Source organism: Manacus vitellinus, unplaced genomic scaffold, assembly GCF_001715985.3.
Source record: "Manacus vitellinus isolate BGI_N305 unplaced genomic scaffold, ASM171598v3 scaffold_23_pilon, whole genome shotgun sequence".
Taxonomy (NCBI): Eukaryota; Metazoa; Chordata; class Aves; order Passeriformes; family Pipridae; genus Manacus; species Manacus vitellinus.
The window spans coordinates 11231574-11256186 of NW_021939718.1; the positions used below are offsets into that span (position 1 = coordinate 11231574).

The 24613-nt window shown below is 39.1% G+C and overlaps 1 protein-coding gene across 4 annotated transcripts in view; it reads right to left on the minus strand.

Annotated features, from left to right (window-relative positions):
• XRCC4 (X-ray repair cross complementing 4) overlaps positions 1-24613 on the minus strand; it is a 140013-nt gene that overhangs the window by 57202 nt on the left and 58198 nt on the right. For all 4 annotated transcript variants that reach the window (XM_018072869.1, XM_018072871.1, XM_018072870.2 and 1 more), the window contains 2 exons: positions 22577-22729; positions 22096-22199 (listed from right to left, as the gene is read on the minus strand). In XM_018072869.1, coding sequence (XP_017928358.1) covers positions 22096-22199; positions 22577-22729 — 257 coding nt within the window. The remainder of the gene's footprint in view (positions 1-22095; positions 22200-22576; positions 22730-24613) is intronic.

Sequence of the window (24613 nt, forward strand, 5' to 3'; positions counted from 1 at the left end):
TTTTGGGGACGAGTTGGGCTGCTCACCAAAAGCAAACTCCAGCTTTCCAATGATCCACTGCCACTCCAGATTAATTGCACGAGTTTTAGACGTCTTTTTTGCACCTCTGACCCTTCAATCTTTTAGAAACTCTGTATTAAGGTTAATTTTTGTGTACCGTGGTTGGATGTGCCATCATCTAGAAAACCAGCACATCCAAATTCAGGCAACAGCACTAAAAAGGGTTAGATGAGCTCACTGTCTTGGGTGTGACTGTTCACTGCAGTCATTCTCTGGATGTCACATTTGGATCATCCGAACCACCCAGGGTGGAGGCAGGAGGCTCCTGGACAGCATTCCCAGGAGATGTGGAGCAGCATGCAGGTCAAGTAAACAAAACAACAAAACACACAGACAGAGGAACCAAAAACACAAAGCTTTGGAAAAAATTTCTGAGCTGTGATGTTTCAATTCAATGTGAGGTGGTGGAGCCCAAAGTAATTTCTCACCAGGCATGTAAAACATAAACCTCACTGCACCATTTTTGCTCTAATCAGTTTTTCTGCTGTCTCAGCTGATGTTGCTCAGCCCACCCAGCTGATCCAGGCCCTGGTACCAACAGGGGTGGGCTTCCAAGGATCACCTCTAAGGTTACCCGATATGTCACACAACTTTTATCATTATTATGCCTAACCTCTGATGGTGTGGATGTGGAGCCTGATGTTTGAAATTCAGCCCTAAAGAAGAAAGTCAGCAACCATAATTAACATTACTTACCAATTTCAGATAAGTGATTAAGTGATTATTTTGTTAACCTTTATGTAGTCATGGAATCACAAAATCACAGAATGATCTGGGTCATTCCACCCCCTGCCATGGACAGGGACACCTTTCACCAGCCCAGGTTGCTCCAAGCCCCGTCCAACCTGGCCATGGACACTTCCAGGGATGGGAATTTCACAACCTCTATAGGCAATAGTACCACTACAGGGAATGTGAAGGTAAAATAAAATATCTATTTATGAGCACTTTGAAACAGGGCTTCTGAATAAAGACTGAATTAAGACAGCAAGTATCAAACCCCTCAAACACAGAGTTGGAACTATAACTACTCCCGTGGTAGCTTCTTCACTCAAAAGCAGTATCTGTCGGATGGAGAAATATATAAGGGTGACTGAAAAGATCCATAGACAACAAAACCTTTTGACTTTATTTAAATTTATTTTGACTTTTTGAGCCCAGGTGTGCCCAGGTGGGCAAGAGGCCAATGGTCCCTGCCATGGTGTGTCCATGGCAAGAGGCCATGCTGTCCCAGCCATGGTGTGTCCCAGACCCAGGGCAGTGCCTGTCCCTGTGCTGGGCACTGCTGGGGCCACACCTCGAGTGCTGGGGGCAGTTCTGGGCCCCTCAGACAAGAGAGACATTGAGGGATTGGAGTATTTCCAGGGAAGGGAATGGAGTTGGGGAAGGATTTGGAGCACCAGGAGCGGCTGAGGGAGCTGGAGGGGCTCAGCCTGGAGAAAAGGAGGCTCAGGGGGGACCTTCTTTTCTCTGCAACTCCCTGAGAGGAGGGTGGAGCCGGGGAGGGGTCGGGCTCTGCTCCCAGGGAACACGGGACAGGACAAGAGGAAACAGCCTCAAGCTCTGCCAGGAGAGGATCAGGCTGGACATCAGGAGGAATTTCTTCTTGGGAAGGGCTGTCAGGCATTGGAAGGGGCTGCCCAGGGAGGTGGTGGAGTCGCCATCCCTGAAGGTGTTCAAGGAATGACTGGACATGGCACTCAGCGCTGTGGGCTGGGTGACAAGGTGGAGATCTGGCATAGGGTGGACTCAATGGGCTGGGAGGGATTTTCCAAGCTCAATGATCCCGGGATTCTGTGACCTGTTCAATTTATTTTTTTATTTCTTTGTGTTGCCCTGGTGCTTGAAGAGCCTTTAGAGTAGCTGGTCTGTCTCCTGGAAATGCTCATAAAATCTGGTTCAGAGGATCACCATTTTGACACACAGTTTATTCACTAACCCCACAGGAATTATGAGGCCAGAGAGATCAGCCTCTATGTACTGAAGGCAGCCTCAAAAATCAAGTGTAAGCTGCACCAGCAACATCACCGACCCAGTGCCCTGGTGTTCCACCACAGTGTTCTGACACAGATGGAGCTCAGACACTTAGACCACAAAAATGATTTCTTTCTTCATTAAACAATCTTTGAGGAAATCAATACAGCTCAATGGAGGCCATGACTCATGACAGCAAAATGTTTGATTTCATAATGATGGTAGTTTATGGTGGATAAATTAGTAACCTCTACCAATTATATTCTACATTCCATTTTTTGGATTACATATATTTCTACTTCAGGCTGAGAAAACATTTCAGGTGGAAAAAATCTACAATATAAACCTATTTAAAGAGGAATTTTGCTTGCCTGTATTTCACTATATATTTGTAAAGAAGCACAAAAGCTTTGAAACAAATACTACATTCTGATCAGAAGCTATTTTTCTGCTTATATTATTTACACAGGAACATATATATACAGTCCTGTTTGCTTTCTTTGAGAGAAAAAGACAGATTTAAAGCTTTAAAAATAATCTACTCAGTGACATAAGCCCTCTGTCCTTTATCAACAACACAACCAGCTACATTAAAAGTGTCATTATGAGTGAACATACACAATTGATGATGGTACAGAGCATAATCCCTCAAAAGTTCACCGTCAAAGAACAAATGTTGAAAAAGCACTAAATGCGTAAAAGGGAAACGGAGCAGCTTGTACATCACTAATATTATCAGAAGCAGTCAAGAGGGGCTACTTGCTCAGAAAGTCACCTTTTACCTGTAGTTCCCCAATTTTAATTCTGTCTGGGACTGCAGTAACTAAAAGTCACCATTACAGGGGGCTGCTTTCTAATTAGAGTGAAGTGATTTAATTTCTTATTATTCTTACATTCAGGGAATATTTGTTACTTGCTGATATTCAGAAAAGACTTGGGTAGCTACACATGGATAAAATCTTCTGGAATCTACAGATGCAGGAGTGAAGTTCAATCATTATTTTCTTAATGCCACAATCTTCTGACATCTCATATTATGAGTAGTTTCCTAAGGATCAAAGTTACCCAACACACAGAATCTTGCAGTGCAATGAGGGGGGCATGGGATCTGTTCCTCATCCTACTGACTTTGATAAATATCCACACTTTGGTTCCCTGTGTGCAAACCTCAGAAAAGCCCAAGATTTGTCTCAGCATCCTCCAGGTTTCAGTGATAATCACCAAAAATTTGGGGTGAAGCCTGTAAGAATTTGTACTGCCTTCTTTTCCACCCACTCTTCTTTCCTTTTCCTGCCTTTAGCAAACTTAGAGACCCACTGAGTATATTGTGGTTGACTGGTAAAAGCAGATCATCACCCAGAAAGTCACTATACAAGGTCCTTGACAGAGTTACAACACAGTTAAAACCCCTTCCTTCTCAAAGACTCTTCCACGAGAAGCTCGTGCCCTTTCCAAATAATCTTGCTGCAGAAGGGATTTTTGGAATATTTATATTTTACTTTTTGTATGTATACACCTTATTCTCCCCCCTCCTGAAATTTAACAGGGTTTAGATCCTTTAATTCTATTGTAGATTTTTTAATTTTCTATAGCCAGCTGATACAGTTCAAACTTGGTCATGCATTTCCCTACATTTGGTGTGAAATGAGGAAGTTGACCTGAGGTCTCACATGTCATTCACTCGGAACAAAGTTCCATTTTCACCATTATCTCTCTGGATCCATTTATTTATCTTGAAATTAATATAAAGCCTCCACTAAATAAAAGACATACCACAAATATTATCCACAAATTGCTGTCAGCTACCTGTTTTTTTTTTTTCCATGTAGTGTTCCTAAAAGGCTTTTCATGCTGTGAATTTAAAGACAGCTTTTAAGATGTCATTATGGCATGTCTTTATATACAGCTGCCATTAAGGTCTTTATAATGGATTCAGAAATGATGAACATAAAAGATGCCTGTGTCTCAGTCAGAAATGACAGTAATGTTTTTATGGCAGATGCACTGGAACAATCTCAATCAACATCATGGGATAATTTTGCTTTGGAAAATGCTACAGGTAGTTTTGGCTCCTCTAAGAGGTTCTGGGAATATACTTAAGGAACTTTAAAGATCTCGGTAAGTACTCTAAGAGCAGCAACACATTAATATTTATTATAACACTGAGCAACGAATGTGAAATCTGATCACGTACAGGACATTAATATACGATGAGCAAAAAATTATCAATTGGAACCAAGAAGTTGGTTTAATTTCTCTTTAGATGCTTTTTAACACTCACAGAGACACATAAACAGAACAATTTTTATTCTTTATTTATTATTCATTGTGGATTGATTGTAAAACTTGTGGCAAGATTCCAGACCTGTGTTTAAAGTCTGACCTGTGTTGCTTTTCCTCTCCAGGCCCCTAGACTTCTGCAGGGCTCTCTTGGTCAGGCTGAAACTGCAGGATCTTAGCTTCAGAAGATAAAACCTACACCATTGAAACATGTACAGAATACCTGGATATTGACAAGCTGGAGATACTCAGGGCAATTTTAGAGGGCAGTGGTGAGGGTGAATGGCAAAAGACCATGGTCCCAAGTTAATCAAGACAACAGAGATGCACAGCCAGGATGTGGGATGAAGTAATTGTGTGGTGTGACGGGGAATGTCACAGCAAGACTCGTTATACAGAACTGGCTTTGCTCTCCTGGGATCCACTAACTCTGGGATAGTCTTTCCATATGGCAGAAACTCCACTCCTCAGTAAGAAAAAACAGGATCACACCCTAAGCTGTGCTAATGTTCCATGTTTCCTTCTGCAGCAAATGTCCCTGTGAGTCACCAGGGCAAAGAGGCGCCAGGAAAATTCTTTATTAAAATGGGGATGACAGCATTTTGATCACCTAAATCCACTTCATAACACAAAACCTAAATGTTCAAGCCCAGGAAACATGCTATTTTCTCATGATAAAGTGTCTTACTACTAAGCTTTACTGATATGCAGACTAGACTTCTGCAGGGGGCAGCTGCCTGAGGAATTACTGAAGGGTAGAACACAGCTTGCACTGGCAAAGCTTGATGCAATTCCTCTCCATCAATATGCAGTGATTCTGAAAAAGGATTGGTATCTATATAAAGGGATACTTTATCATTGCTTAATATTTTATGCAAGCTCAAAATAACCATATGGAAGAAAAAAACATTTAAAGTATTTTGCAATTTCATTACACTGGGCAATTCTCATGCCCCTTTACCATCAAAAATTCATTTAAATTATTAAGGGTCTGTGGAAATTTTAAACACTTCCTGACACTTCTCCAAAACAACAGCTACTGTAATGGTACTGTTTGATTATAAAAAGTAATACAGTCTCCCCGTGACTAAATAAAGCTTAGAGAAAATGGGACTTAAATACAAAGAGCATAAACAAACACTCCTTTCCCCACCACAACACAACAGACTGATTTAGTCTGAAAAGAGTTTTTCCTTTGGCACATTCCTTCAGGAAAAAATATCAAGGGATGATCACTGTGATACAAACTACATACTAAATTGCAGGACGAAATACTATAAAAACAGGATGTCTTCAAAGAAAGAACATTAGTGGGTTATTTCCAGAAAAATTTGTTGAAGATGTTGGAAAGTATGAAAGATTTTATGACATTCACTGAAGAATAAAGAGAAAAAAAAGGTGTTTCAGGCTACAAAGACCTAGAGAATTAAGCTCACTTGCAGCAAAAGCAGAATAAGGTCACTGGGTTAAGCAGCTGATGTGTGAGATGGCAGAAAGCCATAATAATGTTCTATAACCAGAAAATATTGTATAGTTTGATTTTTCACTCTTTCCAAGAAAAAAAGAAATGTACAATAGATAATCCCAGTATGACATTTTCTAAAATTAAAGGCTCCATCTTATAAGTACTCCAGCTATCCTAAATAGTGCTATCTTTGACAGCTTGATCCTTAGAAAAAACAATGTTGGTATTACCTAATGCTGGAATTTTTGCCTTTAACTAATATTGTTTCTAACCATCAAAACACTTGTCTAAAAAGATGTTTAAGAACCTGTCATTTTCTTTTATTGGAATGGATTAATCATTATTATACTGGTATACCTAACTAAAAAAAAAAGAAAAAAAATTAGATCACAGAGAGTTCCAAATAAGACATTTTAAAAAATGTCAGAATAAAGTTCAAAAACACAGAAAGATGCATCTAATCTTTGTCCATGCTTTCCCTGGAGTGCACAACACCCTCTTTGTTGGTCAACAAAAAACACATTAAAACATCCAGGACTGGGCACAAAATGCTGATGTGAATAACGGCTGCTCAGATGAGTAACACTTTTATTACATATTCAGAACTGAACACTCTGGCTAGAGTAAACCAAAGCAGCCCCTCTGGAAGTCAGTGGAGCCATAATGAATTATGCCAATTGAGAATTCAGAGTATTATTCTGGGGTGGTTTGCTGGTGAAATACACAAAACAAAGCAAAAAGGATAATTGCATGCTGGGCATGAACATAGTCTTTTCAAAGTGTATTTCCTGAAAAGGCAAATGAATAATATCACTCCCTGAGAAACACCTGGAATCCTTCTTGACCATTTCTTCTCTAGTAAAATCTCTACATACTAGTTGTGTAGTTTTTTGTTAAATTATACAAAACAGTCTTACAGACTGTTTTCCTCCCCCACAAGCTCTGGATTAGCAGGAAAAAAAGCACTACCATGACCATCCTGCAAAATATCCATTTTTAACTCATTAGTACACGATACCTACCCCAGAATGTGAAATGCTATTTGATACAAGAAAGCTTTCCCAACCTTGGAAAAGCTGATGAGAGTTTGGGAAGGACATTCCTGGATGCCACAATGGGCTCCAAGTCCCTGGACTCCCTTTAACCGGCATGGTCAGGTAACAAGGCAGTCATTCCAGAGCCTCTTGTTTTGGTAGTATAAAAAGGAAAATGCCGTGTACCTTCATTGGAATCCTCACCACAAAAATACCTGTTACTTCCTCTAAAACCATTTCTAATGATAACAACTATTTTAACTAATAACAACTGTGTTGATCTAGTTATCCAAAGGTATCTAAGAAAAATAAAGCCACCTCCTGTCTCCCAGACATGGATTTTAAAGTTCATCAGGCCTGGGTGCCACAAGAGGATGATTTATTGCAAGACACAAATTAAAATATCAGTGTATTTCTTAATGGGAACAGCAGTAGCACAGTCCAGCCTGAGCAACTCAGAGGCACAAAAAAAAAAAAAAAGCCAACTTCAAGATCACAAAAGAGCTACAAAATCCCTAATCTGTACCATGAATTTAATACATTATCCCCCACCAGAAGACAGGAACTGTGGGTTCGCCCCTTGCCCCACTAAGGCACATCTCCCTGTGCCCATTCCTTTCACTCCAGCTGAACAGAGATTTGCTGGAGGACACTCTCCTGCCCAGGAAGAATTTACCAGAGAGTTATTTTAAAGCAACTTTACATTGTTCATGCAGAGAAAATTCTCCTTAGTAGACTAAACATACAACTTTAGAGCTTTAGAAAACTATTTAATGTGTTTTAGCCATAAAATATAAACATCTCCTGCAAGTGCCAGCTTATCTGGATTCTCAGAGCAGCTCTTCAATGTTTGTGTCACTTCAAAAAATGGAGGACGGTTGGCACAGTTGGCCTTTCTCTGCACACAAAAATACCGCCAATGCACTTAAAAGTACTTACAATGGCTGCATTTCTTCCATCGTTAGTTATCCTGTCTTTGGGGATAAGCAGGGAAGCAATAAACCATCTCCTCTTCTGAGCTGTCCAAAACTTAACAACAAATATCTTCTTGAAAGTCCAGCATGGGGGCTGAGCTCTTTTCCCACATAAGAGACATGAAAAGAGGAAACAGCCTCAAGTTGCTCCAGGGGTGTTTTAGATTGGATATAAGGAATAATTTCCTCACAGAAAGGGTTGTCAAGCACTGGAACAGGCTTCCCAGGGACCCGGTAGAATCACCATCTCTGGAAGTGTTCCAAAAATGTATGGATTTGGTGTCTAGGGACAAGGCAGTGCTGGGTTAAGTCTTGGACTCAATGACATTAGAGGTCTTTTCCAGCCTAAGTGGTTCTGTGTTTCCATATTTCGATGATTCTATGAGGTGGACAAGTCCCTCCTTCTCTCAGGATACAGTGAGAATGATGCTTGTTCCCAATGTAACACGATTTTCTGAGTATTATTTTCTCAGACTACCAAAACTTAACTATGCCACAAAGGTAATCAGGAAATTCTCAGACATTAAAACGGCTTTTTGATGTTCACGTGCCTAGAAAGATAGTAGGTATCATAGGTTTCAAAAGAGATGTTGGAATTTTTTACCTAGCGTCCCGTTTTTCCCATCATACCCCACCCCCTCAATTTGTTTCTTCCGGGATGGGGGAGTCTGGAGGGAGTGGGGGACGGAGCGAAGCCGTAGGCGCTGGGTAGCACATAGCAGCGGGAAAAGGGGAAGGTTCCCTGGAAGCGCAGTGGTGGGGGACCAGGCTGGGGAGTCTTTTGTCCGGGCCCCCCCCCGGACACAGCGGGAGGGGAGGTGGAGGCGGGCAGTGTCGGCCGCCTCCTTTTCTTTCCTGAGAGGAAGCGTTGTTTGGTTTTTTTCCCCACAGGACACCTCGAAGAGAGAGACTAACCCATCTCAGAACGAGCTATTCTGCCTCCGGGACTGCCTGTGGGAAAAAAGAGCCTTTCACCGCTGGCTGTGAAGCCATCGGGCTGCGAGCACACGTGGCTGCGAGCAGCCTTTGAACTGCCGGGACAGTCCTGCCTCCCTCTCTCCCTTCCCTCCCCCGCCCCAGGTCGCCACGGGTTTCTCCCCCCCACCTGGGGAATTGGGACTTTGTTTTGTTTCTTCTGAAAGTTTTTGATTGCACCATTTGTTGTTTATTCAGATTTTGTTAATAAAAATCTATTCTCTTCCTTTTCCACACTTCCACTTGAAGTTCCTTAATTTCTAAATTGTAATCTTGTTAAACTAAGACAGTAGGTTTTTTCATTAGGCAGCTCCTGAACCCAGTGTTGCAACTGAGCAAAGAACAAACCATCAGTAAGCAGTTCAACAGCCTAAAAAGTGATATAATTCACTCATACAAGAGCCAAACCAAAGGCCAGTCACAGTTTTGACCTTGCTGGTGCTTTGTGAAAATGACTGACATCAATCTCATGATCCAAATATCTTAAAGGTGTCATGAAAGCACTCATAGCCCTTAAAAATTCTCCAGTAGGAATCTTCTAATCCCTGCCCTGTTCCACAGGAAAGGCTCCTGAGATGTTAGGACTCTTGGTCTGATGCAGTCAACGTCATCAGCCTACAGTAACTGAGGTCAGCTGCTCAATGTAATGGCTTGCTGTGCAAAACCTTTCATTTCTCTCTCTCAAAAAAAAATTAAATATTATCAGTTTAGGCACAGGCAGGTGGGAAATCGAAGATCACATTTCCATCATTTACAATCTGCCTCCATCTCTGAACACAGGGAAAAGACAGATGTATTCATGTCACAAGTGCCAAAAATCTTTATGAAGTCCTTGGTGGGCAGAAGCACTTTTTACATTTCCCTAAAAGCTATAAGCCTCAATCATTTCTTGGAAATCTACACTAGGAGTTCCAGAAAGAAACACTTCTCTGTTCTCCAATTTGATGAAAAGTTAAAGCTAAGTGCACAATTGGAGTTTATCCCTCCTGGGCACACAGAGAGGATGTGTATTTAATTTACTTCTGTATCTTGACGGTATCTTGTGCTTGGTTAGGGATTTGTTAATATCCTCAGAGCTTACAAACACTTGGCAGAACACATTCCTAAATTTCACTGGTTAATGAGATAGTTTTAAACCCAGGGGGACAGAAAAAAACAAAGTAAAAAAAAAATAGGGCACATCATATGAAAAATTAATGACAGCACACTGAAATGACTGAAAATCCACTTAATCTAAAACTCTATCTGTATCTTACATCAGTCCAAAAAAATGTCTTTTCTTTTAAAAACCAAAGTAGGTGACAATATTTGAGTTGACCATTTTGTCCAGCAGAACTGAAATCAAGTCGGGTATAATTTACAAGCAGGTCCCAGTGAAGAACAAGCATCAACATGTTTTTAATCTCCTGCACAAAGGCTCATTTTTCAGGAAGCAGCCATGCAAAGAAGCAGCAGTGTTCTGCAGGGACGTTTATTAAGCACACCTTCTTTTGGAATGGGAGAGTGCCAGGAATTGTGACTCAGATTTGCTGTTGTCAAATGAGGAAATGACGGAACTCAGTCTTCAGGCTGCCTGCAATCTGTCCTGGTCAGAGCCAAGGATGAGCAAGGGACAGACCTTCCCAAAGAACAGGTGATGAACAGAGTGCTCTTCGTGCTCATTGGAACCTGGGAGCAGAGTTGGAATGAACTGCGGATGAGGATTCACCTTCGGATACAGGTGGAACTGGATGAGCTTTAAGGTCCCTTCCAATCCAAACTATTCTGTGATTCTATGATCTATAAACAATCCTGTTTTGTGAGTTTTGTGGGATTTTTAAAAAACAAATTAGCCAAGAAAATTACCTACTACCCCAATATCGGTGTCATATTGTACACCTTTTACTGTTTTCTCTCCCATATGAAGGCAGTGTTCCTGAATATCCCAACCAAAAAATGCTGTGAGTCTTTCACTTGCAGAAAAGAGGAGTCACTGGAAGCCACAAACAGAGTATCTTAGCAAAGGAAATCCAGTGGCTGACAACATGCAACTGCTTTGGCAAAACAGCATTTCCACAAGATTTTGCCATCTGCTGCTTACCATCCAGCAGTGAGGTTCCCTGCCAGGTAACACAAAGACACACATTTTGCTCTCTGTTTCATTCACATTCCCCTCAGCATACACTGATCAGTGATGCAAGGAGCCAGTGTCTCACTTCTCAAGGACGTGTCCCAAATCTTATCACTTATGCTGTGAGACATGTTCCTTCCCTGCCTCCCAGGCCACAGGGCAACTTCAGAAAGGTGACTAAGTGGTTTTATAATGTGCTTTCTCTCTTCACCTCTTGAACAAAAAATAAGAAGCAGTGAAACTTTTACCTTCATCAAAATTCTGAAAGTCTTCTTTGAATTAAACGGTTGCATATAAATTGTTTAGATCCTTTTTCTGCAGGAGTAATGAGCTGCTAGTGAGCCATTTAGTTAATGATACCCTTCCCAAAACAGAATTTTATGCCTGACTGGAGAAGTTAATATTTGTTGAGGTGTAACAAAGTAAACTATCAAGCAAGAAGTACACAACAGCTTCATTTTATACTTTAAATGTCTCCTTTTTTTTTTTAATTACTTTGAAGTTTTCAGTGAAAATATATTCGTACTTCATGGAGATAGTGGGACAAAATTCAAACAGGCAATGCAGAGAGGCAAAATGCCAACATCACCCTCTGAGAGAACCCCTGGGCATTACAAATAGGTAAACCACTTTGTTCCACACAGTGTTTCTCAGCTCCTACCTCAAAGCCTTCAGACTGCCTCCTGTGTTTCCCAGGAAATTGCTGGCAATCAGATACTCCTGACCTGACCCTTCTCTCCCAGGAACCCAAGTAATGAGTATCCTTGTGAGAATCCAACACCTGGCTATAGATTAAAGAGCTATTTTTTTTTTCCTGGCTGAGACAACAGCTCACAGTATGGCTAATCCCCAACAAGCACTGTTTTTCCGTTATGGAATTGGAGATGCAGCTTGCAGGATCAGCAGAGGGAAATCTGGGGACTGTATAAGCAGGAGTGATACTGTAGCCAGGTAATCTGTCCTGGAAGATCTGAAGTCTCAGCTGCGGGCGCAGAGCTGAGCTGAGCCAAAGCACTGCTGGAAGATGTTCTCCTACAAGTTGAGTTTATTTCTCCATTGGAAACAAATAGGTTCATTAAAGGGACAAAAATTAACTTACTGCCATGAATGGGTTAATTAATGACAAGGTTGTGGGCAAAGAAAGGTGCAGAGTGAGAAGAGGATGAGGAAACCAGGTGGCAGGTATAAAAATGATGCAAAATGCTCATTTCGCTGGCAAAAAGGTGGCAGCATTTCACAAATACAAACCAGCATTTCACTGCCAAAAGCATATGTAACAGGGATTTGTGCAGTATCAGCAGATTCCTCTAGAAAACTACAGACCTCAGACGCAAGTAAGGAAAGTTACACCAACATTACACACTGGTGTTAAATGTAGCTTTATATTACATCGTGTCTCTCCTTATTTTCCTGAAATCTACATTTTTCCCACCCAGTTCCTGCTCCCCAACTCACATTGCCTGTTACTCCCCGCTCACACTGATGTCTGAGGATGGACAAAACTGAACACGACCACCTGCCCTGCAGAAGGACCAGCATAAGAGATTTCAGATTTTTGGTGTTGCTTGAACAGGTTACACTCAATAACTTTCCAAGTTGTTGTCCAATTAATCAATTAAATCATGGAAATTACTTTGGTCACTCTTGAAACTTGATATCATCAGCTATCAGTTGCCAAAGAGGTACTTACTAATTTTTGTGCTGAGAAAGTTTAATATTTTTATTAAATAAAAAATAAGGTCTCCTCTCAAACTAAACAAAGGAATGGCCTGGCAGTAAATTGGGAGTCATTTGGAATCAGCATAGTAAACTGTTTTTCTGCCATGGCCATCAACACCGAAGACTAATCTATTTTAATTGTGGATTTCAAACATTTGAGGCAGTTGTTTGGTTGAGAGAGGCTAAGAAAAACTATTATGGAATAAATGGCAATTTTTAACTTTTATTATCTTCCCAGTACATTCTAAAATACTGGTACATGCAAATGTATGCTTATATACCTTTTTTATTTTAATTATGCTGAAATCGGACACAACTGGTATCTACATAATAAGTTCTATATTTTACTCCACATAAAAAAAAAGCATTAAAAAAGGGCATCCATTTTAATTTATAGTTAGATATCTAAATTTCTAGAACAGCGGGTACCAGCCTCTCACTGAGGAGTGAGGGCTCCTCTGTTGGCATGAGGAGTGATATTGTCCCTTTTTAAACGCGGACAGAATTGACAACGAGTTATAAACGAGCTAATAATGGCATTTTTATAAGCTACAAGGGAAGAAAAGGTTAGCGTTCTGACTATAGGGATACATTCTTGGGAAAGGTAAATTACTCGGTTTCAGTTTGTGAAGACTACAAAAGATGTGATGAACAGTCCCAGGTGATCAAGATCACACCTTTTATCTGCTGCCTCACAGGAACAGGAGCAAAGCTGTCACCAGGTAAAAGGTTGTGAAATGGGGAAGAAATCTGCAGAAAGACTAATCCATCTTTGAGCATGTTTTTACTCAAATTTATTTGAAGAAAAGTTAGATCTTTAGCTTCTAAGAGAGGAGGGTTATACTCAGGATGCACAGACATGTATCACCTTTTTATCTGAGTACACAGCTTTCAGACAGAGATTTAGTTTAAGCACAGTGAAAATGAGGCTGTTTTAGAACATACATTGCAAAATAATGGGAAGGGGGTTTTGCCCCCTGTTTTCCTAAATATATATGTAAAGCCCTAGACCTCATGAATTGTCATTTTGCTTTTTACAGAGCACTAGAAGTTGTCCAGTTACATGTGTCCCATTAGAGTAAAATAAAACAGACATAAAAAAAAAGTAAATACAATGAGGCATTTGTAATTATGAGAAAATACATTCTCTCTCTGATTCAGTATGTTGGGTTCTAGTCTCCACCCAGATAAAAAAAGCAGAAATCAGAGTTTACGATACTTTTGATTTGGCATTATATCTTTTGTTACTTTTAATTTACGCAGTAAGTAAAAAAACAACTAAGAGGATGCTGATGGCTCCAGTTTTGCAAGCATCTCCCCTCCATCTTTTAGAGGGTGTAACTTAATGTTTGACCTGCCTGAACATAGCTTTGTGACTGATGGCTCCTCTGTGAAATCACTTGGCCAGTGAAGGAGCATAAATCAACAAGTTCAGCTTAATCTTCAAAAACAAGCAGAACACAGCAAAATGCATGACAGAAACTGGAGCTACAGGTGCCATTTGCCTATTGTCTCCAAATTATTTTAAAGCCAATTCTTCCTTTCTAAGTTTTACAAATTTCTAATTTGCATAAAACTCCTATGCAGTGGTATGGAGATTGAGGAAAAGAATCCTTGAGGAGAGGTTTTCATGCTAAAGATAAAAAGGAACTTCTCAGCTTTCCGGTACAATGACTGACAAAAAAATACCCAAACTGCTTTCCAAGAAATGAGGCAACATTCCAAATGATTTCTGTGGAATTTATGTATCGGTCAGTGTTATCATTTAGTTTTTCTACTGAGTAAAACAATTTTTTTTCCAATACATTTTTATCACCTCATCTCCACCCCTAATATCTTTTAGATTGATCCATGTGCTATTTTAAGAATAAAAGCTAAAGGACAAATAGGAAGCTGATTTTATGACACTCTCTTTTACCTAAGATAGATATAAATAACAAAAATATCCAATAAAACAAGCAGGATAGAAGAGGAGGAGGAAATAAGTTAAAAAAAAAGACCCAAACCAAAAAAAGTTTACAGGAGTATTACATTCATGACTTTTAGATGGAGCAAAGAAATTCTTGGCTTTGCTTCTTAATCAAAGACCTTTTAAAGGGTTAAAATAAAATGCTTTTCTATTCTTATTTTTATAATATAATGATTTTGACATTTCTTTAGGTGTAAAATCTGTTTCCAATCAACTATTCACTGGGTTTGAAGAAACACAAAAAGAAAAGGGCTGCAGAAAGCAAGTCCAAATAGGGAAATCAACTCTTAAATCTAGAGAAGACCCACCAGTGTCACAGGGTGAGAGAAAATTTCCAAGTTAAAAACAAGGATGTGTGCTTGCTTTAACCTGGGTAAGTAATAAATCAAGGGAGCAACCATAGCGCAATCTTGAACAACCCAGCTTTCAATCAAGATAGGCTGTTTGCTGGAATGAGACATTGTAATACAGTTGGGAAGCAATTAGGATAATTAGGACGGCGAATGTTACACAGGTGGCCAGATCAAAGGTACTTCCAGCATTTTGTCAGAGACAAAGCAACACTCCGAACTAACAAGTGGCAGCTTGTTCCCGTACAGAAACAAACTGGGGTAGGTAAACAGCCTGTGGGAACTTCTGATGGCTTGACTCGCTATTAGCTCCAAGAAAACACACAGGAAAACATGAAGTGTAAGAAGAAAACCTACAAAATATTCAACTTAACATCAGAAGATGATGTTACAAAACATGAAGCAGCCACCAGTTGTTCAGCAAATTTATCTGCAATGTGCTGCTCTCTAGTCTGCCAGAACCTGCAGGATCCAGGCTTTGTTGACTGCCACAGATAGGAGTCCTTTCCATAGCTGAAGATAAGGGATTTTATCCCAACGTTCAGGATTGTAGGAACATGCTATCGTTCCCCTGCAGGAACCATTTTTTCTCGAGAACCAATACTACTTCTCTTTGATGAAAGGATACCTCTCCAAGAGCTCCTAAACTCAAGATCAACTCTTAAAGCTACAGCCATATTTTCCAAAGGGAAGGAAACACAAATGAGCTGTGTTACCTGAATGTGAATTATTTTGTTTTCAGTATATCATGAAGTATACTTAAATATTTTTGATAGTGAGAGAATTCGGATTGTTCAGCCTGGAGAAGGGAAGAGTTTGGGGTGACCTAATTGTGGCCTTCCAGGGCCTGAAGCGAGCCCACAAGATGGAGAGAGGCTATTTACAAGGGCCTGAAGTGATACAACAAGGGGGAATGGCTTCACACTGACAGAGGGCAGGGTTAGATTGGATACTGGGAAGGAATTTGTCCTGTGAGGGTGGCAAGGCACTGGCACAGGTTGTCCAGAGAAGCTGCCCCATCCTTGGAAGTGTCTAACACCAGGTTGGAGGAACCTGGTCTAGTGGAACGATAAAGTTCATAATGAAGTTCTGTTGCAGAGAGGTTTCCTTGGCAGGTTTGCATCGCATTGTGCACTGAATTCAGTAACTTCTATGATCCATAATACAAGTATTGAAGCATATTTTGGTATAAGAAGAATAATTATTGCTATTTCCTTTCATGACAAGAGACCCTAAAAGGGCCATTATGCTGGATACTGAACAGACTTAAAAGCCCAAGGACAAACAAAAGCACTGGAATGTGGATTACCCCATGCAGGTTGTTGATGACTGGCAGAGGTTTCCTCCTCACCTGATAAGTAGTTGCTCTTTAATTGTTTATTGCGGGGGGGAGGTGGAACGGAGCAGGGCTGTCAGTGGCCCTGCTCCAGCACCACCAGTGCTGCAGTTTCACAACTGATGAGTTAATGTTCTCAACCAACAGGTGTCCAAATAGGTTCAGGAAGAAGAGAAAACAAAGAGTCTCACCAAATTACTGCTGTTGTGAAGATGGTCAAGTTACACGTTTTATTTCCAAAGGAAACAAATATCTGCTCAGTGCGAAGTGTCTTTACTCACAGAATTTATGTCCAGCTCTGCTCTAATTAACCCCCCACCCTCTCAAAAGCATGGACAGTAAGAAGGTCTGTGCAGAGGTATAAGCAATCTTGATAATTTTCATAGTAAAATGTGAAAGTAGTACTTTATAAATCCCTCAGTGCAATATTCACATTAGGATTTCTAAAGGGACATGGAACATATTGGTATTTGCACTGTCAATGTATTTTGACCATAGCACCTGGTACAACACAGAGGGAAAGCGGTTTGGCAACCACAAATATTTTACAGGCATCAAATCATAGGCTGGGGGGGAATCAATGTTAAGTTTCAGGAAAAAAGGTATGTACAGCTTCAAGGGAAAGGAAAATGATATTATTCCTTGGGAAGAACCATTTCCAATTATAGCTTGACAAAGAAAAAGAAATAATTTAAGACTGAAGTAAATTAAATGGCTAAATACTAAAACTTCTTAAAAACAGACTTTTAAAGATAAGCCTTCACAGATGGACCTTTACTGTACAGCACAATCAGGTGCTGTTACGACAGGCTTTTTTATTATTATTATTAACTGTGATCAAAGCTTATTAACCAGCAGCATCAGGCCATCGGTGGATTGGACTACACAAGAGAGCTAATTAAACTTAAGGAGCCACAGACCCCTGAAGGCACAACACTGCAATCCCCAAGGCAGGAATCTGAGTGAGGGGGATGAGAACATTTGCATAGTGAAGCAGTGGAAAGTGGAAAGGTGCTTGCTCTTATTTATTGTAGGCACAACAGTGAGTTTATTAGAGCGACTTCTGAATCTGTCCTCACCATCAAACATGCAGAGAAGTATGAGTACTAAATGTCTGAGGACTCACTTAATATGGAATATTTCCATACACATGGCAAGAAACACAGATCATAAAATTTACTTAATCCAACAGGCTAGATCATGAGGCGATTCCTTACCCCAAGGAGCACTAACTTCCACCAATTATAATGTGAAATACATCTAAGGAACTCAGGGACAAGAGAAACTGAAATAGAGAGGATGCAGGCTGAGTATAAATGGGTGCCCAGTAGCCTTGTTTTGACTACATGCAAAACAAGTAGCATTATAACTGGAAATAACTATATTATATATAGTAGCATTATAACTGGAAATAACAATAATACATTGTAAAATAATTCCTTCCATTGCTTATCTCCCATCTGCTACCTTATTCTTCACACATCTATTACAGATTGCAGTATTTAAATCTTTCCCTGCAGCTTCATCACATACTTGGGAAGAGGAATAATATTCTCTTTTCTGGTCACTTTCCAAACACTGTGAAGAGAGAAACTTTTTCCCTCCATCTACCTTTCCAGCTGCTGGGAAGGAAGCAGAAAAGTTTATCCAATCCTTATTCCTGTTTAAAAAACTTTCTGATGTGTGGATCACTAAAGTATTTTTCAGCTAATAAGAGGGTCTAATTTGTAGGGCAAAGACATGAGTGCCAACCACAATATCAAATGATATTTTATTAGTCTGATAATCTTCTTATCATTTTAGGATCTCTGGGAGGACTCAGCAGCAATAAAATTCAGCACAGAGGAGAAGAAAAAGGAATCAGTGGCAGCTGTGTTACGTTCTGGATTGTCCTTAAACAAGAATACTTAAAGAATACTTTAATTACTTAGTTAAATTAATTACTTAAAGAGTAAGTGTTTCTGAATTTTAAAATGACAGAAACATCTTGCACCAGTGTGGTGGCATCATGCTAAGTCACCCAGTCACTCTTGTGGACTAAGAGAAATATAGTAATGGCCACTTTTAGCCATTTTTTTTAGCCCCTTAAAATAAAAACAGGTCCAGTTGGCAACAGCACATGAAAAGACCAACAGTCTCATTCCACTCAAAACCTCTGTGACATTTCCAAACCTGCTCCAGTTGGTGAAAATTTGTTGATGTCCCAGTAGGGAAAAAAACAACTACTACCTGGTTTTGGTGACTCAGACAGAATCGTACCAACCCTGGACCAAAACAATAACAATCCAAACCAAAAGCAACTTCCCACTCTCCCAAGAAACATTCCTAACACCCCATTCATGAAGAACAGTAGAAGAATTTCCTTCATCTCCTCCTTCCTCTCTCAAACAGGAGCTCACAGGTATTTACAAGGATCTGACACATCATCTGTAGCTGCTGCATAAGTATTTATTAAACTGCAGTGAAAGCTGGGATTGTGTGTCTTTTTCAATCTCACATTCACAATCCTAACCAATATTTCATATAAATTTCACCCCATGCTCATGGCTCAATGGGCAAAGCTGTTGTATGGAATGACATACAGTGTTATTTATAAATGTAATACTGTTTCTAAAAGTTTTACTTCTCATACACATCAGCTGTTTTTCTGAGCGCTTTAATATACTTACTAATTCGATTTTAGTTTTTTCTTTTACAATACAAAGCATTAACTACATCTCTGTGTAGATTAGAGACAAAAACTGCCATGTTTCAGTTGATCTTGGCTTTAAGCTATGAAGCAGACACTGCTGTCAAAAAGCAAACCCGAAATCACCTACAAATAGTACTGTAAATGCCAAACCCCCTGAAATTTTAGGTAAATTTTTAGGTTACACTTTATCTGCTACTGTAAGGAGGAAGCTTCTATTCTTATCACAACATTATTGTCCCTATCTTGGTAACATGTACATTTTTCTTCAAACCTGGATGTCCAAACTTGACATAGCACTGCATCAAGGAGCTCTTGGTGAGTCCCCACCTGGGGAAGGTGATGGCAGTCCCTGGAGATAATCCCAGCTTTAGGTAGCAGAAGGAGCTACACTAAGGCCAGCTGGAGATATTGTTGGTTTTCTCAAGTGAATTGTAAAAGGACTGAAAATCATGGCATTACACCGTGTTAGTTCGTTTTGTTCATAGTTGGTGTATCACAAAATGCAAACTGGTTTAAATAAATCACCCTCAATTTCACACTCCAAAGATACCAGGACTGATAACTCTCCATTTGTATTTTAAGACAAACAGACAGGCTCATCTGAAAATGTATTTATCTCATGTTATGTTAATTTCCATGTTCTAATTTCTTGAATAAAACACTGTGCAACACGATATCTTATGCAAGTCATTCACTAGTTGACCAGACAGCTGGGAATCTCATCACAGATGAAACAAGTTCCAGTTTTCAGGCTCTAGTTTCTGCCCCTTTACAAAGATTGCAATTAATCATTCTTACACTTTTTCTTAATATTTTTCTTCCTTGGGTCCTGTTCCAATCTTTGGATCAGACTAATAATTTAATTTTACTATAAAAAAATGCCATTTAATTTTCTTGTAGTATCTGTAGGTTTTTTTTCCAAAACCACTGGAATGCCTTCAGTGCCCCAAAAATTAAGGAAGGAAAACAATTATTGATGGTTAAGCAAAATCTTCAGTTTTAAACTCTGTAGTTCAACATATCCTGAGTAGGTGACTGATTTTACGTCTATGTTTCACAGCTTCTGTTTCACATCCTCCTTAGCTGACAGAACAGAATACGGTTATGACGGAACTACCCCTAGTGTTCACCTCTAAACACAAACTAAATCACCTGCTGAACACCACTGCTTTTTCAATTCCCAGTGAATTTTTTGGACGTGCACATGTGGAAATGCACTCTTACTATGCATATATGGGCATATACCCACCTGTCTTCACTTCCCTCCAAAGAAGTTATTTAATTATGATCTCCTCTCTTGATTGTGGGTTTCACCAATATCTACTAAAATGAACTCAAAGATCTTTTAATTCTTACTGACTCCTGCATTCCACACAATGAAACTCCAAGTCCAAAAGGAAAAGCAATTTCATGTTTGACTAAGAGATAGGAAAACTAAGGTAATCAGAAAAAAACCCAAATATAATCTGTATTATCTCTTATGTCTTACAGTCCTTAATGTTTCATGTATCTATAAGCTTCATTTATCCGCTCATTCCACTCATCCTTGAATCACTGTTTTCTCCATGGAGACATGGTCTGCCTCAGACTTCTTTTTGCATCTGAAAATCCTAGGCCAGACTTCAGATACTCAGCACATATCTGTGCTTTTCTACTGTTCATTGAAAGAGAAAGCTGTGCACACAGGGGGAGCATCACCTGACCTAAGTGATGCTCATTGTGCAGGTGCAACAATGCCATTACCTTGAAAAACTTTTATTGAGTTACCCAAAGGATTAAGTTTACAGTTTTCATATTATTTGCAAATTTTGCTGCTGGAAGAGCTCTACAGTCAGGACAAAATATTAACTATTGCAGCCCTCAAAGGCAAAAGAAAACACATTTTTGTTTACAACACAAATTAAAACACAGTTGTTATATTTTCCTATTACACTGATCAGTCCACAATTGGCTGAGCAGGGCAGTGGGGGCTGTTTTCATTTTTAAAAGCATGTATATCAAAAACTCATTCACTGAACTAGTTAAGTCCCCCTGAATCTAGAAAAAGACTCAACATCTTCCACTTTTCCTTGCCTTTTCACAAAACAAAGTATTTCTCACCTTGTCATCTGAAATGACCAACCAACATTTGAAAGCAAAAATTTCTGAAAAGCACAGAACAACAATAAATGATGTCTTTCCATTATTTCAATTTTCTCCATTTGCCTGAAAGCTCTGCTTAATTGATATTACCCCAGAAAGCCCTCAACAAACAGGCTCATAGGAGTGACAAAGCTGTTTATCACTGGTATCAGGGTCTTGGACACTCCTGGTTCCCAGGTATGCACAGAAAACTGGTGGTTTACAAAAACACAGTGTTGTCTTGATTACCTTTACCTACAGTGGAAATAAAAAGCTCCAGTGAGAGAACCCACAGAAATATATATATGTACACACACACACACACACACACATATATATACATACACACACATATAACCATATAGCAACTATCAATGCAGTTTTGAAACGTATTTGTCCTGTATATTCCTATTAGTTTGTCAAAAACTTGCCAAAATTCTGATTCACGGTATCTGGTATTGTAGAATGGGCCATCGCTGTATCCCAGACACTTTACAAGATTCTAGTCCTGGAAAGATTTGTCAAATTAAGTTTCACGAGCATCTTCACAAGACCAAAAATTCACTGACAAATTAAAGTGAATTCTGCTATAAATACATTTCTATTCCATTTACACACACAGCTCTTTTTATAGCTGTTAAACCTTCTCTCTTTCCATCTTTTTTAACACTATTGAAACTGTCAGGAACTACATTTTACACTTTATCAATCATTGTGCACACATCATGATTCCCAGAATTTCAAATGGAACTGTTGATGGTTCAGGTACTGTTAGACTGTCATTAGTTTTGCAAAGTGTGCAATTTGTCATTTTGGAAGAAGTGACAGTGCCTTCACTTGCGCAATATGCTTTTAAACCTCCTCTCTTCTAATTTGAAAATGGCAGTATTATCCTCTGCTTCAAGAGAGGTGTTTTTAAGGCTTGCAGGTTGGCTTGTCACAGAGCAATCTGTCAGGTAGTATTTTACCTTCCTTAAGGTTTATTCACATAAAGCCTGTTTGTGATATCACACAAAGACAATACTTTCTGTCTTACCTGATGGTAATGAGGCCTGTGTTAAACTTTCACTTTCCTCATCAGTGCTGGCATCATAGTCATTTTCTCTCTTTATAACCATCTGAGTAGTAGTTATATCATCCCTAGAAAACATTAAAAAATTGAAAAAAATTAGATATTTTTGTTTCCCAAAGGAATCAAATAATTCAGAGAGAATGTATATGAAAATTACCACCTATGGAAATGGCAGGGACACACTATGAATGGAAAATCAGCTGCAGCCCCACAGAAAACAGAACAGATTCACTGGATGTTTAGTTACAGCATCCAGAGCAATATGCTGCTATTTGCAGAGGTGCCAGGAAGAATCCTTCTCTCCCACTACTAACAGCATTGTTATGGATAACCCAACTCTCAGCCAGGAAGAACTGTCACTCCCTGTTAGGGCCAAAGGAATCCAAACTAAACTAAAATATGCACCAGGTAAGATACCAAGAAAGCCAAGAAATGTAAGGAATACCTGGTACATTTGGCATCTGCTGCAGATTCTTTGGCTTCATTCAGCAACTTCTGTAAGTTTCTTATCTTTGCCTTCTTCTCATTCAGCACCAGAATAAAACGGTTATAAAGATCTGCCTCCAGCTTCTCTTTAGCCTCCACACATTTTTCCAGCCTGCAATGTAAAATTAACTATTACGCTAATTCTTCTTAAAATAATTTGCTGTTTCCTGGAAGAAAATTCTGTAGTGAGGTCAGACTTCCTCTTACAGGAATCTCCATTCCAAACCACGCAGTACCAGTCCAGCACCTTGTGTCTGAAACAGCAGTTTTTCTTTTTCCCCCCCTCAGAAAAGTGAAATGAACTTTGCTACCAAAAGGGGAAAGTTTCCAACATTTCTCTTCATGCCTTTTTTTTTATGGGTTCCTGCACAGCTCCAACTAAAATTTAAATAGGCAAGTGTTCTTTATTTTCACTACTGAATCACCATAGTTGGTATACCTTGGCAGGATACACATCATGAGATTATAAATATATATGATTAGCTTGACAGGTCTCAAATTTGGACTACACAGTCTGATGTAAAATATATTTGAAGAGGGGGGAAAAAAATCCCCAAACATAAAAATGTTTAAAAGCTCTTAATTAGTATCTTCAGAGTAAAATATTCTTCATGTTTTTTAAGAAGTTTAATATGCACCTGTGAATAGGTCAATGTCAATAAAATGAAGCACATTGGAAATATAAAATTAAGAACACGGATGTATAATATCTCATAAGCAAAGAAAAACTGGAATACAAGCAACCATGAGCCCAAGAAATGACTTGTAGCAAATGCAATTCCATATTTGTTTCCTATATTTTATAACCTTTTAATCCTTGCATTGAACCACAAACATTTTTTTAGCTGTGTACACAACAAGCAAATAAACATCTTGATAATCTTACTGATCATGGTAAATATAGCAAATAGTCAAACTTATAAACATTCTTTTCACCAATCTGTGCAAGGTTGGTAAGAAAAGCTTAGGAGGCTTATTTTGTTATTAAACCCAAAAATGTAACAGATTTAAAAAAATACTCACTTATAAAGTAAGATATTTCAACAGACTTCCTACATAAATACTAATCAATTTGTTCACAGATCAAAACCATATAGCATGTAAGAAGAAAGGCAGTAGCAAAAAAAAATTAAATCTAATGAAATATTAAGTCCACTGTGCAATGCTTAAGGGATATGCTTGATAGTTGATAAATAATTCATCTAATTTAAATGCAAATAGCAGAACATCATTACCATATGGATCAGTTCAATAATGCCTAAATGAAAGATCATATGTACTAATCAACTACCAGGAGACTTTCCACCTACAAAAGGGAAGTTAACTGTTTAGTGGGAAACAAATAGACAACTCACAAAGAATTATAAACCCTAATAAAGGACCCAGAAGAGCCTGGACATGCTCAACACTAATTGTGCCTGTATACCTAAAAATTGGGTGAAAAAAAGCATTTTGTCTAAATATGCTAATCCTTTCTGTATCAAATCCTATAGAACAGTCCCCTCTCCCACCGAAACCAGCAAAAGTGATCACTGCTGTGCCTCTGTTTTGCCAAGCCACTGGTTTGTGTTGGAGCAGTTGGGGTTGGTTCAGACAGTTACATTAAGAAATTTTGCTCATTTGGCCAAAAAAAGTGCCATATAAAGATAATTTCAGTGAGGCCCTTGAATCCTGCAAAGACATCCACTGATGAAAATCCACGTAAACGGAAACTTCCAGTGAAGTAAAGCTGATGCTGCCTGTACTGTAAGTAGTATAGTACAGGAAACAATGGCAATTCTAGACAATTTCTTCAGTCTCTGGAGCAAAAAATTAGCATTTTGAAATATATATACCAACTGTCTGCATAGATTAGAATAGTAACTCTTCCTTGTGCACAAAACCTATTAGTTGTATGCCATCAGTTAATCTTATATGATTGCTTTCATTTACAAGAATACATTTTTTTGTTTTTCTCTTTTTAAAGTTATGCACATACAAACACATTCACCAGACA